The sequence below is a fragment of the Balaenoptera physalus genome (assembly GCF_965194825.1).
Source record: "Balaenoptera physalus genome assembly, chromosome: 12".
NCBI classification, from domain to species: domain Eukaryota; kingdom Metazoa; phylum Chordata; class Mammalia; order Artiodactyla; family Balaenopteridae; genus Balaenoptera; species Balaenoptera physalus.
Window position 1 is genome coordinate 50506471 of NC_138897.1, and position 18957 is coordinate 50525427.

Here is an 18957-nt window from a genome sequence, read left to right on the forward strand (position 1 = left end):
GTGGCAGAAAATAAGATGTCTTTATCTTACATTATGTCATGAGAACATGTGTGTCCTTATCACTTTTCAGTATCTCTCTGGAGACAGAAAACCTTATTCTCTCTGTGCCAAATGAGAAAGGAAAAGTTGATATTGGGTGACACTGGTGTCAGTTATCTTGGTAATATTACAGAAAGGCAAGTCACCATAAGGGGAAAGATGTCATAGTTACATCCACGGTGCTTGTCCATTCCAATTTCATTTGACCACCCATCCTAGAATAAGACGAATGGGGAGAGGCAGTGGGTTCCAGTCTTTGCTTGGACCTTTGGAACAGTACATCAGTTGATGCCCATTCTAACTGGTATGAGGTTATACCTCATTGTAGTTTTGATTTGCATTTCTCTAATAATTAGTGATGTTGAGCAGCTTTTCACGTGCTTCTTGGCCATCTGTATGTCTTCTTTGGAGAAATGTCTATTTAGGTCTTCTGTCCATTTTTGGATTGGGTTGTTTGTTTTTTTAATATTGAGCTGCATGAGCTCTTTATATATTTTGGAGATTAATCCTTTGTCTGTTGATTCGTTTGCAAATATTTTCTCCCATTCTGAGGGTTGTCTTTTTGTCTTGTTTATGGTTTCCTTTGATGTGTAAAAGCTTTGAAGTTTCATTAGGTCCCATTTGTTTATTTTTGTTTTGATTTCCATTACTCTAGGAGGTGGATCAAAAAAGATCTTGCTGTGTTTCATGTCAAAGAGTGTTCTTCCTATGTTTTCCTCTAAGAGTTTTATACTGTCCGGTCTTACATTTAGGTCTCGAATCCATTTTGAGTTTATTTTTGTGTATGGTGTTAGGGAGTGTTCTAATTTCATTCTTTTACATGTAGCTGTCCAGTTTTCCCAGCACCACTTATTGAAGAGACTGTCTTTTCTCCATTGTATATCCTTGCCTCCTTTGTCATAGATTAGTTGACCATAGGTGCATGGGTTTATCTCTGGGCTTTCTATCTTGTTCCATTGATCTATGTTTCTGTTTTTGTGCCAGTACCTTATTCTTGATTACTGTAGCTTTGTAGTATAGTCTGAAGTCAGGGAGTCTGATTCCTCCAGCTCCGTTTTTTTCCCTCAAGACTGCTTTGGCTATTCGGGGTCTTTTGTGTCTCCATACAAATTTTAAGATGATTTGTTCTAGTTCTGCAAAAAATGCCATTGGTAATTTGATAGGGATTGCATTGAATCTGTAGATTGCTTTGGGTAGTATAGTCATTTTCACAATATTGATTCTACCAATCCAAGAACATGGTATATCACTCCATCTGTTGGTATCATCTTTAATTTCTTTCATCAGTGTCTTATAGTTTTCTACATACAGGTCTTTTGTCTCCCTAGGTTAGTTTATTCCTAGGTATTTTATTCTTTTTGTTGCAATGGTAAATGGGAGTGTTTCCTTAATTTCTCTTTCAGATTTTTCATCATTAGTGTATAGGAATGCAAGAGATTTCTGTGCATTAATTTTGTATCCTGCAACTTTGCCAAATTCATTGATTAGCTCTAGTAGTTTTCTGGTAGCATCTTTAGGATTCTCTATGTATACTCTCATGTCCTCTGCAAACAATGACAGTTTTACTTCTTCTCCAATTTGGATTCCTTTTATTTCTTTTTCTTCTCCGATTGCCATGGCTAGGACTTCCAAAACTATGTTGAATAATAGTGGTGAGAGTGGACATCCTTGTCTCGTTCCTGATCTTAGAGGAAATGCTTTCAGTTTTTCACCATGGAGTATGATGTTTGCGGTGGGTTTGTTGTATATGGCCTTTATTATGTTGAGGTAGGTTCCCTCTATGCCCACTTTCTGGAGAGCTTTTATCATAAATGGGTGTTGAATTTTGTCAAAAGCTTTTTCTGCATCTATTGAGATGATCATATGGTTTTTATTCTTCAGTTTGTTAATATGGTGTATCACATTGATTGATTTGCGTATATTGAAGAATTCTTGCATCCCTGGGATAAATCCCATTTGATCATGGTGTATGATCCTTTTAATGTGTTGTTGAATTCTGTTTGCTAGTATTTGGTTGAGGATTTTTGCATCTATATTCATCAGTGATATTGGTCTGTAATTTTCTTTTTTTGTAGTATCTCTGTCTGGTTTTCGTATCAGGGTGATGGTGGCCTCATAGAATGAGCTTGGGAGTATTCCTTCCTCTGCAATTTTTGGGAAGAGTTTGAGAAGGATGGGTGTTAACTTTTCTCTAAATGGTTGATAGAATTCACCTGTGAAGCCATCTGATCCTGGACTTTTGTTTGTTGGAAGATTTTTAATCACAGTTTCAATTTCATTACTTGTGATTGGTCTGTTCATATTTTCGGTTTCTTCCTGGTTCAGTCTTGGAAGGTTCTACCTTTCTAAGAATTTGTCCATTTCTTCCAGGTTGTCCATTTTATTGGCATAGAGTTGTTTGTAGTAGTCTCTTAGGATGCTTTGTATTTCTGCAGTGTCTGTTGTAACTTCTCCTTTTTCATTTCTAATTTTCTTGATTTGAGTCCTCTCCCTCTTTTTCTTGATGAGTCTGGCTAATGGGTTATCAATGTTATCTTCTCAAAGAACCACCTTTTAGTTTTATTGATCTTTGCTATTGTTTTCCTTGTTTCTATTTCATTTATTTCTGCCCTGATCTTTTTTTTTTTTTTTTTTATGATGTCTAACCAAAGTCTGGTGTTTTCCATTCTATTTCATTTTTATAAATTTATTTATTTATTTATTTTTGGCTGTGTTGGGTCTTCGTTTCTGTGTGAGGGCTTTCTCCAGTTCTGGCAAGCGGGGGCCACTCCTCATCGCGGTGCGCGGGCCTCTCACTGCCGCGGCCTCTCCCATCGCGGAGCACAGGCTCCAGATGCGCAGGCTCAGTAGTTGTGGCCCACGGGCCCAGCCGCTCTGTGGCATGTGGGATCTTCCCAGACCAGGGCTCGAACCCATGTGCCCGGCATTGGCAGGCAGATTCTCAACCACTGCGCCACCAGGGAAGCCCCCCAAAAGTTACTTTTAAAATACCTTTAAAAGTCATTAATTCATCATTGCTGCATCATTGCAGCCCTCTGCCCTGATCTTTATGATTTCTTTCCTTTTGCTAACTTTGGGTTTTGTTTGTTTTTCTTTCTCTAGTTCCTTTAGGTGTAAGGTTAGATTGTTTATTTGAGATTTTTCTTGTGTCTTGAGGAGGCTTGTATAGCTATTAACTTCCCTCTTAGAACTGCTTTGCTGCATCCCATAGGTTTTGGATTGTCGTGTTTTCGTTGTCATTTGTCTCTAGGTATTTTTTGATTTCCTCTTTGATTTCTTCAGTGATTGATCTCTTGTTTATTTAGTAACGTATTGTTTAGCCTCCATGTGTTTGTGTTTTTAACGTTTTTTTCCCTGTAATTGATTTCTAATCTCATAGCATTGTGGTCAGAAAAGATGCTTGATATGATTTCAATTTTCTTAAATTTACTGAGGCTTGATTTGTGACGCAAGATGTGATCTATCTTGGAGAATATTCCGTGCGCACTTGAGAAGAAAGTGTAATCTGCTGTTTTTGGATGGAATGTCCTATAAATATCAATTAAATCTATCTGGTCTATTGTGTCATTTAAAGCTTCTGTTGCCTTATTTATTTTAATTTTGGATGATCTGTCCATTGGTGTAAGTGAGGTGTTAAAATCCCCCACTATTATTGTGTTACTGTCGATTTCCTCTTTTATAGCTGTTAGTAGTTGCCTTATGTATTGAGGTGCTCCTATGTTGGGTTTATATATATTCATAATTGTTATGTCTTCTTTTTGGATTGATCCTTTGATCATTATGTAGTGTCCTTCCTTGTCTCTTGTAATATTCTTTATTGTAAAATCTATTTTATCTGATATGAGTATTGTTACTCCAGCTTTCTTTTGATTTCCGTTTGCATGGAATATCTTTTTTCCATCCCCTCACTTTCAGTCTGTATGTGTCCCTGAAGTGGGTCTCTTGTAAACAGCATATATATGGGTCTTGTTTTTGTATCCATTCAGCAAGCCTGTGTCTTTTGGTTGGAGCATTTAATCCATTCACGTTTAAGGTAATTATCGATATGTATGTTCCTATGACTATTTTCTTAATTGTTTTGGGTTTGTTCCTTTAGGTCCTTTTCTTCTCTTGTGTTTCCCACTAAGAGAAGTTCCTTTAGCATTTGTTGTAAAGCTGGTTTGGTGGTGCTGAATTCTCTTAGCTTTTGCTTGTCTGTAAAGCTTTTGATTTCTCCATCGAATCTGAGTGAGATCCTTGCCAGGTAGAGTAATCTTGGTTGTAGCTTCTTCCCTTTCATCACGTTAAGTATATCTTGCCACTCCCTTCTGGCTTGTAGAGTTTCTGCTGAGAAATCAGCTCTTAACCTTACGGGAGTTCCCTTGTATGTTATTTCTCATTTGTCCCTTGTTGCTTTCAATATTTTTTCTTTGTCTTTAATTTTTCCCAATTTGATTACTATGTGTCTCAGCATGTTTCTCCTTGGGTTTATCCTGTATGGGACTCTCTGTGCTTCCTCGACTTGGGTGGCCATTTCCTTTCCCATGTTAGGGAAGTTTTCAACTATAATCTCGTCAAATATTTTCTCTTGTCTTTCTCTCTCTCTTCTCCTTCTGGGACCCCTATAATGTGAATGTTGTTGTGTTTAATGTTGTCCCAGAGGTCTCTTAGGCTGTCTTCATTTCTTTTCATTCTTTTTTCTTTATTCTCTTCCACAACAGTGAATTCCACCATTCTGTCTTCCAGGTCACTTATTCATTCTTCTGCCTCAGTTATTCTGCTATTGATTCCTTCTAGTGTAGTTTTCATTTCAGTTATTGTATTGTTCATCTCTGTTTGTTTGTTCTTTAATTCTTCTAGGTCTTTGTTAAACATTTCATGCATCTTCTCGACCTTTGCCTCCATTCTTTTTCCGAGGTCCTGGATCATCTTCACTATCATTATTCTGAATTATTTTTCTGGAAGGTTGCCTATCTCCATTTCATTTCATTGTTTTTCTGGGGTTTCATCTTGTTCCTTCATCTGGTACATAGCCCTCTGCCTTTTCATCTTGTCTATCTTTCTGTGAATGTGGTTTTTGTTCCACAGGCTGCAGGATTGTAATTCTTCTTGCTTCTGCTGTCTGCCTTCTGGTGAATGCAGCCATCTAAGAGGCTTGTGCAAGTTTCCTGATGGGAGTGACTGGTGGTGGGTAGAGCTGACTGTTGCTCTGGTGGGCAGAGCTCAGTAAAACTTTAATCCGCTTGACTGCTGATGGTTGGGGCTGGGTTCCCTCCCTGTTGGTTGTTTGGCCTGAGGCAACCCAACACTGGAGCCTACCTGGGCTCTTTGGTGGGGCTAATGGCAGACTCTGGGAGGGCTCACGCCAAGGACTACTTCCCAGAACTTTTGCTGCCAGTGTCCTTGTCCCCACGGTGAGCCACAGCCACCCGCCTCTGCAGGAGACCCTCCAACACTAGCAGGTAGGTCTGGTTCAGTCTCCCCTGGGGTCACTGTTCCTTCCCCTGGGTCCCGATGCACACACTACTTTGTGTGTGCCCTCCAAGAGTGGAGTCTCTGTTTCCCGCAGTCCTGTTGAAGGCCTGCAATCAAATCCCACTAGGCTTCAAAGTCTGATTCTCTAGGAATTCCTCCTCTTGTTGTCGGACCCCCAGGTTGGGAAGCCTGACGTGGGGCTCAGAACCCTCACTCCAGTGGGTGGACTTCTGTGGTATAAATGTTCTCCAGTCTGTGAGTCACCCACCCAGCAGTTATGGGATTTGATTTCACTGTGATTGTGCCCCTCCTACCTTCTCATTGTGGCTTCTCCTTTGTCTTTTGATGTGGGGTATCTTTTTTGGTGAGTTCCAGTGTCCTCCTGTTGATGATTGTCCAGCAGCTAGTTGTGATTCTGGTGTTCTCACAAGAGGGAGTGAGAGCACATCCTTCTACTCCACCATCTTGGTTCAGGGCTCTACTTAACATTGTTTTGAGTAGGAAATAAAGTTCTTAAGGATGACTCCTCTGTGAGTTTGGAATCATTTATTTTGAGATGTCTAAAAGTACTATTTATTACTTTGGGGGCCTGAAAGGGTGATTTTAGTCAGAGATTCTCATTTTTAAAGTGAAATATTATAGTTAAGATCAAGTCTTTCTCTGACCACCATCCAAACAGAACTTGGAATCTGGGAGAAACAGCCAATTTTTTGCACATGTCAAGAACACTGCAACCTTAGGAGAAAGGGACAACAAAATAGCCTTTCTGGGATATGCCTACGTGCCTACTAGGAATATTTCTAGCTTCTCTCTGTCTTTTTCCTTTAACATTCAGGTAAGACCCCTGCATTAGGGTTGTTTAGAGGACTAGAGATCTGGTATAACCTTACATAGATGTGTGTAAGTTAAGACTAGAACTTATCAATTAGGGAAAAGTGCAGCTTATCATAATGTTGAAAGGCAAACACAAGTATGATGCTTGAAAGCAGTGCAAGAAAAGAACCTTGGTGTTTGGCTTGTTCAGTGAACACTAAGTAGCTAATTGGTAGAAAGCTATTCCTTATCTAGTGACAGAAGGGCTTGGGAAACTGGGCAGGCTGAAAAGAAGAAAACAAATCAAGATGAATAAATCTTGAGTAAATAAAATTATTGAGTAGATAATTTAAAATAAAATCAACAATTAAGAACAATAAATAATAACTGCTGAATTAAATAATTTACCGCCCATAGAGAACTGGTGGGAAAATCTGCTTCTCCACTCCGGAGCTAGCTGATAGGCATCTGAGCTGGGGGGTCTGCCACTTCCCCAAGCTGATTTTGAGGGATGGTCCTCCTAAACTTCCGGGAAAAAAGAAGACTGATGGGCCAATGAATCAGATGAATGACATATGGGATCAGGAAGTTGGACCATTCACACCTGTAGCCTTCATCCATGAGTAATGCTCTTTGAACAACTGATGTACACAATGCGCTCTTCTGGCTACGTGAGAACATACAGGAGAAACTAAAGCCTCACCCGGTGGGAGGAGACTTTCACGCTGACGTGAAGCAAAGGGATTCCAAGATGAGAGGGACTAAACTGACCCTGTAGCAGGGCTTTGTTACCCTGGGTTTGTCTAGTTAATGTAAGAAGTCATCACTCACACAACGGAGTTGTTGTCTGTGTGGAAATCCGTCTTCCTTCCAGCCCGGTGAGAAGTCACCAGGAGACCATTCCTCTCTCCTTGAAAGGCCTGTTTGCAGAAGAGAGGCTATTTGTCAGGGCGTCTGAAGATTTCCGTGGAGGAAGAGTAAAACCATTGTAATAGTTCTTGCATCATTTATTAATAAGGAGAGACTGAAAGGGAGCCTTTCTGAGCCTGGCACACCCTATCCGGATTGGACTATTACCATGGTGTTACTTAAACTGGATATTTCTGAATTTGAGAGATGTACAAATGTTCAATTTTTGAATGTTTGTTGCAAGGTTAGAGTGAAAGGTCACACCTCTGTGGCTGGGAGTGTTTTCTCCGGAAAGGAATGGGTAATCCTACTGTCAATCACTCTGGGTAGAAATTAATCCTCAGGAGTAAGGACACAGCACAGAAAAGGAGGAAAGATAAACTTCTGTTCCCTGGGAGGCCAGGGCTCATTCTGGTCTAGGCTCGAGGTTCTCTTTGTTTCCTGGAGCATTTCCATGGGGGTGGAAATAGAGCTGGGAGGGGTGCTTGCCATGAGGTTGATGGGGATCGCGGGATGGCTCTCGTCCTGAGCAGCAATGCAATATTACAGGTTACTCTTCACGTCAACTGTCTCCAGCAGTCTTTATAAATGACCAAAAAAAAAAAAAAATCTAGGCCGTTCTTAGCGGCGCTGTGGGAAATTAGTGGAGGACCTATGGCCACACTTTGGGAAAGGTGGTACAGGAAAAGCAGCAAACTCTCCTGGAGGCTGGAAGGGCAGTAGCAGAGTTTAGTACTCTTAGAGAAAAACAGCAGTGGAGATGAGAGAATCCGACCGCCCAGTTGCCAAGCACCAGGGAAGAGCCTTCTCTAAAAGAGCAAGTGGATACACGAAGGGGAGCTAATTTCTAAAAATTAAGTCTGAGAACGCTCCTGGCATTTGAGTACATGTTTGTACAGTATTTCCCACTCTTGCTCCAGCAAGCAATTTGTTCGAATACTGTTCATTACCATGACTATTTACCCTAAATAATATTCTACAAATGCTTCTGAGCTAACGTCTCAGGGCAGAACTCATTCTGTGTCACTATTAGGCCTATTCAACATGAAACTTTTACTTGGTTTTAATTTAAGCTTTTCATAAATATCTCTTCCTTTACCAGCAAATTTGTTCCAAACATCATACAGTTGTACTGGTTGTGTTTTATAGGCGTGTGTGAGGGGACCCACATTTGCGGTGTCACCGCCCATATAAACCACTGAGGTGAGTGGGTGTGTGAGACCAGCACCTGTGGGCACGGAGTTGTGCAAGGCAGCCTTCTCAGTGGGCTAGGAGTCGGCTCCCAGCTCCTAGGGTCTTTACCCTTTCTGTGGCCAGAGATTCCTCCTAGCTACAGAGGACTCTTCCTAATGATCTTAAGTTTGCTTTCTACTGAAAATTTGTCAATTCACCTGGATCCCTGAAGTTTCATACGTTAGCTTAAGATCACCTTCCATTTTTGATCTTCTATTTATTGCTGCTCTTACCCTCAAACTAAGAAGATAACAGGGAAAAATAATATGTCTTTCCCATTTTTGTACATTATTCTTTTAGTAGTGACTTCCAACTGACTTTCCAGTTTGGGGTACAGGGTATTAAAATAAAGATATTTCAGAATAACTCTTTATGCTTTATGATGTCTCATGATGATTTAAAATTAATTTTATTATAGAAGGCATCCAGTTCTAACTATATTCAAACTAAAGCTCATGTTTTAAATAAATTTTCAACAATTTCATTTAAAACTGTAATCTCCACAGGAAAAATAAAAGCAATTTTAAAATTTGTCTTCAAGTCATATTTATAATTATAACTGCCTATGAAGATTCTTTTCTAAATTATAAAAACACATTGCTTTTTATTAGGACTTTAATATACTCATGGTGGACAAATACATGTCTTAGCAAAACAGGAAATTCCAAGATAGTTATATTCCATATTGTTATTATTCAGTATTCATATTGCACCTAGAATTTTACAATACAAATAGAAAATATCACCAATATGCTTTCTTACACTATTTCTGGAATAGATTCCTATAATTTTTATTTTGTAGAAGTTAAACATAGAAGCTCAGAGTAACTGTCATATATAGTCAGTAGGTTTAACAATCGCCTTAATTATACAGCAAATGATAGCTATCTTATGGTTTTAGTCACATGGAAGACAGTAGTAATCAGGTCAGACTCTATTAGGCAAAGTTGAAATCACTGAAAACTAGGGCTACTGAGCATAAAGAAAAACATTTCAAATCTTTTATTCCCTAAATATTAGGGAAAAGCTATATCATGGCAGAAACAGGTTCATTAATGAAGTTAATGAGCCCATTAACTCACCCAAAGTGATCATCTTTCTTAGAGATTGAGGGGACGGTTCTCCATCTCTTCTAGGATGAAATTCAACTCCTGAGCCTGGTTTGTTAGGAGACTACCTTTCTAACCTAATTCTCAGCACAGAAGGTCTTCCATCCAGTGGTTCTGAAGAAATTTTCTATTTACTTGATGTGGGAAACCCTCACAAGACTTCTGAGAGCTCCACTAGGGCTATTACTATCGTCTTTGCCCCAAACATGTTCTTACCCTTCTCCTTTTCTCTGTTGTTTCTTATCTCAGGCATTATTTAGTTCTGGAGACTGAGGGTCCAAAATCAAGTGCCAGCCAATTTGCTTTCTGATAAGAACTATCATCCTGGCTTGTTTCTAAAGTCGGCCTGGGGCCAGAGGACACTTTGAGAGGCTGGTCTTGAGGTCATGGGTCAAGGTGAGGGTCTGGAGGATGGGAGGTGAAAATGGTTGGAGTGAAGCGTGGAGGGCGTTCTCTGAGGTTGGAAGAGCTCTTCCATACAAGGCCTCCAGAGGTGAAACAGGATCTCTGATGGGTGCATAGGAGCCTTGGATGCCTCAGAGATGGGACTGGGAAGCTCAGCTTAGGGTCTGAGTCCTGAGAGCTTAGGCCTGTGAGTTTTAGGGAAACACATGGTTTAAACAAGCAGCCTATTGGGGTGACCAGGGTGGGATGAATGAAGGCCTTAGTGCCTTCTCTGATTAATCTGCGGTGTCTGAGGGTCCTGACCTTGGAACTTGTGCATGGACTTTAAGAAGCAACAACACATATGTAAGAGGGAGTTCATCCTGAGTCTAGTAGGTGGGGCCTTAGAGGACACAAAACTCAGTCTAGAGAGAAACAAAGGAATGTGCCCTAGTGCTGTAAGCTCCCTCTCTATTAAAAGGTTTAGCATACTGGGCTACGATGAATGCCTTTATTCTTCCCTCATAGACTTTGAATTGCTTTGGGCAGGAACTGGGTTTTGTGCATTTCCTTTCTTCCAGCCCCAGTGCCTGTGCAACTCTGGGCAGTGATAAACATTTGTCGAATGATATTGAATCTGGAAGCCTCATTTTATACTAGAAGCTTTTGTGTGGTAGATTTTTCTTTTACCACAAACTGAAAAATTGCGTCTTAGTACAATTACCAGGTAATTACTCAAATCAATAATTTCATATAAGAAGAACAAATTCTTAGAAGACTCAGATAAGGCCACGAGATTGGCAGGAAATGAAAGCTTTGAGTGTAATCCCTCATATTTTGGGTGCGTGAAAATGGTAAGATATCAGAATTTCCTTTATTTGCTTTTAATTTCTGGTATAACAAGTGTCAGCTTATTCATGCCTCTTGGGATAATTTCCCCTCCCGTCCTTTATCTTATCGTGTGAGTCAAATTTGGGAAGAATACATGTAGTTTGCATTAACCAGGAGACTTTGCCCAGCATTTGATCAGATGTTGAAGGGAGGATCCGCTGGTCCAATGACAAGGGTGTTGCTGGCACCCAGGAGCGCCCGTGTTGGGGCAGGGATCCCTGCAGGAGGTTTTGGGTTCTGCAGTAGGAATGCGCCAAGCAGCATCTGCGAGGAAGACGCCACTGAGATTTGGGCGGAAGGCGTGGCAGCCGGTGGGGTGGGGTGCGGCTGGGGGGAGATGGTCGGGGCGTGGGAGAGCTGGCAGAGAGGGGGTGGCCTGGACAGCTTTCCCGCGAGCGAGCACCCCGCGCGGCCTCCGAGAAGCCTAAGGGCAGGCTTGGGCAGCTCCCCAGAGGCTCTCGCGGTGATGAAACTTGAGAAAAAACGAGGGGCGGCGCGGCGTCTCCCGAGTCCAATCCTGTCTCAGGAGTGAAAACGCTCTCGGGCAGGCAAGCCTGAAAAAGGCCCGGGCGACGTAACGAGCAGCTGAAAGAAGCGCACCTCCGCACCGCTGCACCTCGGCGGGCTCTGGTCTCTTGCGTCCCACCCGGTGCCTGCGTCCTCCTCCCCGGCCCCGCGCCCCTCGCGATGGCAGCCACCGGGCCCCGGAGCTCCCTGCGCGGAGCCCTCTGCAGGCAGCTACTGCTGACCCTTGTGGTGAGTGGAGCCCGGGCGGGGTGGGGCGCGACCACCTACCCGGAGCCGGGATGCGGCAGGGGGGCGATGGACCCTGGTCCTGCGCGGGGAGCGGTGGGGGCGAAGCGGTGACCTCCGCGGCTCAGCTCCATCTTGGGGGGGCGGGCACAGACGAGCCAGATTCGGGCTCTGAGGGATGAGGATGGGAAACGAGTCCTGGAGGGACGGTTCCGGACTGAGGGTTTTGTTTCGGACTTGTTCGACTGTTTGAATTACAGGATGGGCTCCCGCTTCGCTGAGCTCTCTCGTGCGCCGTGGCGAGTGGGCCGGCTTGGGGTTCGCGCTCCTTTCCTGGCTCCTAGGGCTGGTGATGATGGTTGGGGTGGGTTTGGGTAGAGAGCGAAGAAGAGTATTGGGTTAGGTTTTGGAGGATCCCTGAGTGAGTTACAGGGGCTGACCCCCTACCCCAGGGTCCCCTGGGATGGGGACGCTGGTGAGAGGAGGGGTTGGAGCGGTGCCCCTGGGTCCCGGCGTTGAGTTACCTCTGAAAAACGGCTTCCAGATTTTGCCTCCGTTGAAGCAGCTCACCGGAGCGGTCCACCCCCGCTGGCCACCCGGAGTGTACCTGGGGCGCGAGGGCGTGCGCGGCTCGATTAGGGATGGGGGTTGGGTCGGCGGTGTAATGGGGGGAGTGGGGTGGGGCAGAGGGGATAGAATCAGGCTGAGAGGCGTGTTGGGAGAGGCGTGGGATTGGGTGGTTCTTTGTCCGGCTCCAGGCAGGACTGCGCAAGCCCAGAGCCCAGCCTGGGGTCTTCTGTGCCCAGGAAACCTGAGACCCAAGATGAGATCCACCCCGAAAGGAAGGTACGGACAAGTCTCGGATAACTCGCGAGACGCAAAGCAAAAAATCGGGAACTCTGTGCGATTACGCGGAGCTGCGGGCGAGACCACGGCTGCGCTCAAGACGTGCTCTGGGAAGAAGCTGCGAACCCCCGACTGCCCCGCGCTTGGTCCGGTGGCGAGAGGACCAGCCTGGCTCGGGAGCACGTCGACTCTGGCTACTTGGATTCTTACTGCTCTTCTGTCCCCAAGCAGGGCATGTGGGTGCAAGCTTTGACCTCTCTGAATCATCGAGTTATGAATAATGGATTAGTAGTTATGATCTAAGATATATTTATGGACAGGGAATTGTACAGATGAGGGCGTCGACCTGTCAGGCAGGTGTTCCAACAAAATGAGCTGAGAAATGACTCTTTACAAGTGGGAACTGCCCTCAAAGTGTGCTCTTTTGTGACATCTTTGAAAGCGTTTCCAGCTAATATGTTTAAAAGCGTGAATTTAGTGTTTTGTGTTTTCCCTGCGAAAGGAGTCCCGGAATGGGGAGAAAAAAAAGAGGAGGTGCTGTGTCCTCAAGATTTCTCGTGTATTCGCTGGAGGGGAGGGCGTGGACTGCAAGGAGCTGTCCGGGTGGCAGGGTGTGGTGGTGGGAGTACTGGGGGCGCGGCAAGGCAGGAAGGTGCCTGTATATCTAAACAGGGATAGCATCAGCTTTAGTGTATGACTTCCTCGTTTAGGATTATTTTTTCAAAGAATTGCCTAAAGTTTAGATTAAATGGTCTATCTGGAGACTTGAATACTAGAGAGTGTATATAGAATAATTTCTTTCACCTGCAATCCTCAGTTTAGAGACAACTTCAATTTCTGTCCAGATGGATAAATTAAGACTTCTGTTGACCATCCTATATCTGTATTTCCTTTTGACTCCTAGGACTCTCCACTTTTCAGTATAATATTAAGGGCATAACATTTTAGAAACGCAGTTTTCATTTTATGGATCCCTTAATGGATCTCGCAAAGACAATTCTTTGTTTGAAGAGAGCTCTTCAAAGCAAGTCTTTAACAGAAAACTGAGACTTTTAAGGTGTTAGCTTTCCCACTGAGCTGCCCCATAGGTTGTGGAATCTTCCCTTCTGCACTTTTCTCCTGAATCTGCATCCCTTTCCCACCTTTCTATCCTCAGTATACTCCAAACTGCTACAATTAACTACAATTCCTAATCATCCTTCCACACACATATACAAAGAAAAGGAAGAAAGGAGAGGGGGAAACTAGAAAAGAAACGTGTCAGATCATCCCATTATTGTTGAAAGCACTGAGTATCTCTTAAAATGTTTCTCCTTTTAAAGTAGCAAAATTGTTAGGAATGGTGAAAACTAATTCACATTAGCTCAGTTGCTCAGATGTCTTCTGCCCTGTTATAAATAAGGAGATCCTTTTATATGTGTGTCGAATATTGTTTGCCATATCAAATCCGCTTTGGGAATTATATTTACCATCATATACTATAAATGGTATGTACTTGGACATGGTTAATCGATCACTTGCTAAAAGGGCTCTTCAAAAGGAATTAAAATAGTATTTTTCTTTATAACATAACATGCTTTTCCCCTTGGAGTATGTGAAATTCTGCCTGCAACCTATGTTGACAAACGGGCATTCTATCTTTTCAGACTTTATAGCATTTGAGAATAATGTGACTCCTTTAACAGACTTTTTGTTATTATTGTTCTTGATAACATTTGACATATTCAATTTTTAAAATAAAAGTGAGTATAATACCTTCTATTATCTTTTGCATTAGTGGGGAAAAAAAGCTTAGGACAAATAAAAGAAATAAATGCAAACTAGTTTATTTCAAAACCACGATCTTAAGGAAGTCAGAGTTGTAGTATATATTTATATCAATGCATTATCACCGACCTTCTTTAATGGAGATTATTGGTGCTTATATTGAGATACAGCTAAATGGTGCAGCACTCTCTGAGTCACTAAGTACATGTAAGCTGTGCACATTTTTTGGCCCTGTTGTAATCCTTGTGGCAGTTGCCACCCCATATATGACATCTCTGGTGACCTGCAGCTAATCATACTTTCCATTTAACTAGAATCCCATCATACAGAGTTTGGTTAGAAAGAAATTTAGTAGACTCATCAAAGCACTGAGAATACAGAAAGGTAAATCTTACAATTCAGGGTGGTAAGAACTTGAAAGGTAAGATTTCCGTCTTGAAGGTGGCTAGTGTCCACAGGAGAAACGACGAATTGAAAATTCTGTAACCGATATGCTCAGTCAAGATCTCCTTTATGTTTCAGATACTATATAAATTTCTGTTCTTTGGCTTCTTTTTCATCTATTGAAAAAGGTGTTATTTTAGAAAGCCTACCTTGCGTATTCACTCTAAAATTGAACAACAGCACAAAAATGAAACACTGGCAGGTATGCCTGTGTTTTCACTCTCCTTTTGGCATTAGATAGTTCTATCAGGATTTAATGATTTGTATGATAAGCTTTGTATGATACAATTAATACAATTTGGACAGTACTGTAAAGTGAAACAAAGCAATTCATTTCTCCCAGACTAGAGTAGATAATACTTTATATTATCAATTTTTAAAACTTAATTTGTTACATTTTAATATAAAGTTGCTCGCAACTCTAAGTTTTATGTCAGATATTTAAAGTTGTCCTGGAGGGTTCTTCATTAAAATAAATTCTTTTATAACTCAAATAGTCAATCCATAATTCATTAATCTTTAAAAATTTTTTTGTATGTTGTATTTTTTTTGTTGGGCACTCATCTGTACAAAAGTTCCTTTTTTTTTTTTTAAGTTACTTGCCATTCTTTTATTTATTTATTTATTTATTTATTTATTTATTTAAGGCTGTGTTGGGTCTTCGTTTCTGTGCGAGGGCTTTCTCTAGTTGTGGCAAGCGGGGGCCACTCTTCATCGCGGTGCGCGGGCCTCTCACTATCACGGCCTCTCTTGTTGCGGAGCACATGCTCCAGACGCGCAGGCTCAGCAATTGTGGCTCAAGGGCCTAGTTGCTCCATGGCATGTGGGATCTTCCCAGACCAGGGCTCGAACCCGTGTGCCCTGCATTGGCAGGCAGATTCTCAACCACTGCGCCACCAGGGAAGCCCCCCAAAAGTTACTTTTAAAATACCTTTAAAAGTCATTAGTTCATCATTGCTAATCTAATGGTGGTTTTACTTTATTTTATTTTTTTACTTTATTTTCAGTAATATATCCAATCCCCACAAACATAGTATCAGATTTCTTTATAATTCAGGAAACATGGCATAACTGAAATCTATATATGAATATCATCCTTTCCAATATCAATCCCTTATATTAATGAATTAATTGTACATGCTTTCCAGTGATGTACTATACAGCGACGAAGATGAATGGGCTGCTGCTATATATTCAGCATGGATCCATTTCACAAACATAATTTGAGGAAAGAAATCAAGTTGCATATAATTAGCATATGACTACATATATTTAAAGCCTAAAGTTGGCAAAACAAACCAATCTTCTTTAGGGAGACATACTCATGGGATAAAATTAAGCAGAAATGGGGAAGTAAATGATTTACAAAAAAATATCATTCATTAGTGGTTACCTGAATTTGGAGAGGTTGAAGTCAGGAAGAAAATGCAGTTATATAGGGACTTTGAAAATAATAGTAATGTTTTATTTCTTAACTTTGAAGGTAAGTGCCCTAGTGTTTCTTTTATTATTTCTTAAAATACACGTGTACTTAGAATACATCTTATGAAGAACAGTTAAAAAAGGAAAAAGAAACAAGTAATATAGAGGATTAGCAAAACCAAACGCTATCATTTGAAAGTATAGACCAACCTGCTATGATTGAACAAGTGAAAAATAGAGAAGGCACAGATAAGACAATATTAGCAATAAAAAGAGGCACAGTTATGGAGAGGACAGATGTTTTAAAAAGTAGATAATAATATTAATATATTATTCTAGTTAATTTGAAAAGAGACAAAATAGGCAATTTTCTACAAGACACAAATTACCAACATTGACTCGAGGAGGTATACAAACTGTAAATAGACTTATAAAGACACTGAATTAGAAGCCAAATGTCTCCACATACACACACTGTCATATCCATCAAGCCCAGACCTGAGATAGGTGAATTTTTCCATAATTATATGGAACAGATAATCTCTACCTTATATACATTGTTTCAAAGAACAGAAAAAAGTGGAACTCTCCCTAACACATTTTATGAGGATGGTATGAAGTTGAAAAGTAGTAGGCTGATCTTACTTGTGGGCATATGTTTGAAATATTAAAATAAGTGGCAGCAAACAAAACCAATAATGTATTTTTAAATATGTAAGGGCCTATTTATGGAATTTCAGTTCCATTCCATTCATCTATATGTTTGTCCTTACACTAGTACCACTCTGCCTTGATTATTGTATTTTTGTAGTAAGTTTTTTTTTTTTTTTAATTTTTATTTATTATTTATTTATTATGTTTATTTTTGGCTGTGTTGGGTCTTCGTTTCTGTGTGAGGGCTTTCTCCAGTTGCGGCGAGCGGGGGCCACTCTTCATCGCGGTGTGCGGGCCTCTCACTATCGCGGCCTCTCTTGTTGCGGAGCAGAGGCTCCAGACGCTCAGGCTCAGTAGTTGTGGCTCACGGGCGCAGTTGCTCCGCGGCATGTGGGATCTTCCCAGACCAGGGCTCGAACCCGTGTCCCCTGCATTGGCAGGCAGATTCTCAACCACTGCGCCACCAGGGAAGCCCCTGTAGTAAGTTTTGAAATTGGGAAATCCTTCAACTTTGTTCTTTTTCAAGTTTATTTGGGTCTTTGGGTCCCTTGCATTTCCTCAAGGATTGATTTTTAATTTCTGCAAAAAAAAGCTATTTGGGATTTCAATAGGGAGTGCATTGAATCTGTTAGATGAATTTTGGGAATACGTCTTTTAATCTATGAAGATGGGATATCTATTGTGAATAGAATTGTTTGCTTAATTTTGTTTTCAGATTTTTTTATTGCTGGTATATAGGAAAACAATCGGTTTTTGTATGTTGATCTTGTATCCTGCAACCTTGCTGAAACCACGTATTATTTTTTTTTGATAGTTTTTAGTGGATTCCTTAGGATTTTCTATGTACTAGATCATATCATTTGAAAATAGAGACTATTTTATTTCTTCTTTCCCAATCTGGATGCCTTTAATTTTATTTGTGTGTGTGTGTAACTGCCGTGGCTAGAACCTCCAGTACAATGTTGAATAGAGGTGGTGAGAGTAGGCATCATTATCTTGTTCTTTATGTCAGAGGAAAGCATTCAGTCTTTCTCTGTTAAATAGGATGTTTTTCATAAATGCCCTTTATCACACTGAGCAAAATCTCTTGAATTCCTAGTTTGTTGAAAGTTTTTTTTTTTTTTTTTTTTAATTTATTTATTTATTTATTTTTGGCTGTGTTGGGTCTTCGTTTCTGTGCGAGGGCTTTCTCTAGTTGTGGCAAGCGGGGGCCACTCTTCATTGCGGTGCGCGGGCCTCTCACTGTCGCGGCCTCTCTTGTTGCGGAGCACAGGCTCCAGACGCGCAGGCTCAGTAATTGTGGCTCACGTGCCTAGTTGCTCCGTGGCATGTGGGATCTTCCCAGACCAGGGCTCGAACCCGTGTCCCCTGCATTGGCAGGCAGATTCTCAACCACTGCGCCACCAGGGAAGCCCCTGTTGAAAGTTTTTAATTGTAAGTTGGCATTGGATTTTGTCAATTGCTTGCATCTATTGAGATGATCATATGGTTTTGTTCTTTATTCTTTTTGAAAAACTATGTTATTGAGGTGAAATGGACACACAAAAAGCTGTGCATATTCAATGTACACCACTTGATGAGCTTGGAGATAAGTATGTACCCGTGAGAACATCATCACCATCTATCCCATAAACATATCCATTACCTCCAAGTTTCCTCTCACCTTCTTTATATATTATTATTATTTTCTTTTGGTAAGAACACTTAACATAAGATTTACTCTCAGCAAAAATTTTAAGTATACAATACAGTATTGCTAGCTGTAGATCTCTAGGACTTATTTATCTTGCATATCTAAAACTTAGTTCTTTATTCTATACTGTATTAATGTGACCATTTTTTCCTAGGTCTTCAGTTTTGCTTGTGAAGCTTGCAAAAAGGTGATATTTCATACACCTTCCAAACTAGAGGCAGACAAAGTGGTTGGCAGAGGTGAGCAATTTCAAAACAGTGTTTTTAAAACAAATTTAATTTACTTATGCTGGAAAGAGCATGTTATCCAATCTTTGCCTTTTGGAATTAGCCTGAACCAATAATTAGATACAAGTCAAGTTTAAAATATATGTTATGTTCTTTAGAACTCTGTAGAATTCTGCCATCGATCCTAATGAACATGTGCTAATCCATGCTTTTGTAGTCAGTTATGTTTTAACAGTAAAAATTACATAAAGAATTACATGTAGAATGTAGCCCTTTCATTACTCTAGGATTCTAAGCACCGGAGAGATATAGGTAAGGA

At 41.1% G+C, this 18957-nt stretch overlaps 3 protein-coding genes across 3 annotated transcripts in view; 2 read left to right on the plus strand and 1 right to left on the minus strand.

The window, feature by feature from the left end:
• Nucleotides 1-18957, minus strand: part of LOC309639137 (desmoglein-1-like) — an 888370-nt gene that overhangs the window by 287661 nt on the left and 581752 nt on the right. The gene's annotated exons all lie outside the window — the stretch shown is intronic.
• LOC309639142 (desmocollin-2-like) overlaps nt 1-18957 on the plus strand; it is a 98106-nt gene that overhangs the window by 46375 nt on the left and 32774 nt on the right. The gene's annotated exons all lie outside the window — the stretch shown is intronic.
• DSC3 (desmocollin 3) overlaps nt 11192-18957 on the plus strand; it is a 40540-nt gene continuing 32774 nt past the window's right edge. The window contains 2 exon segments of the mRNA XM_082416013.1: nt 11192-11588; nt 18566-18650. Of these exon segments, the coding sequence (XP_082272139.1) occupies nt 11520-11588; nt 18566-18650 (154 nt within the window). The 5' untranslated portion in view covers nt 11192-11519.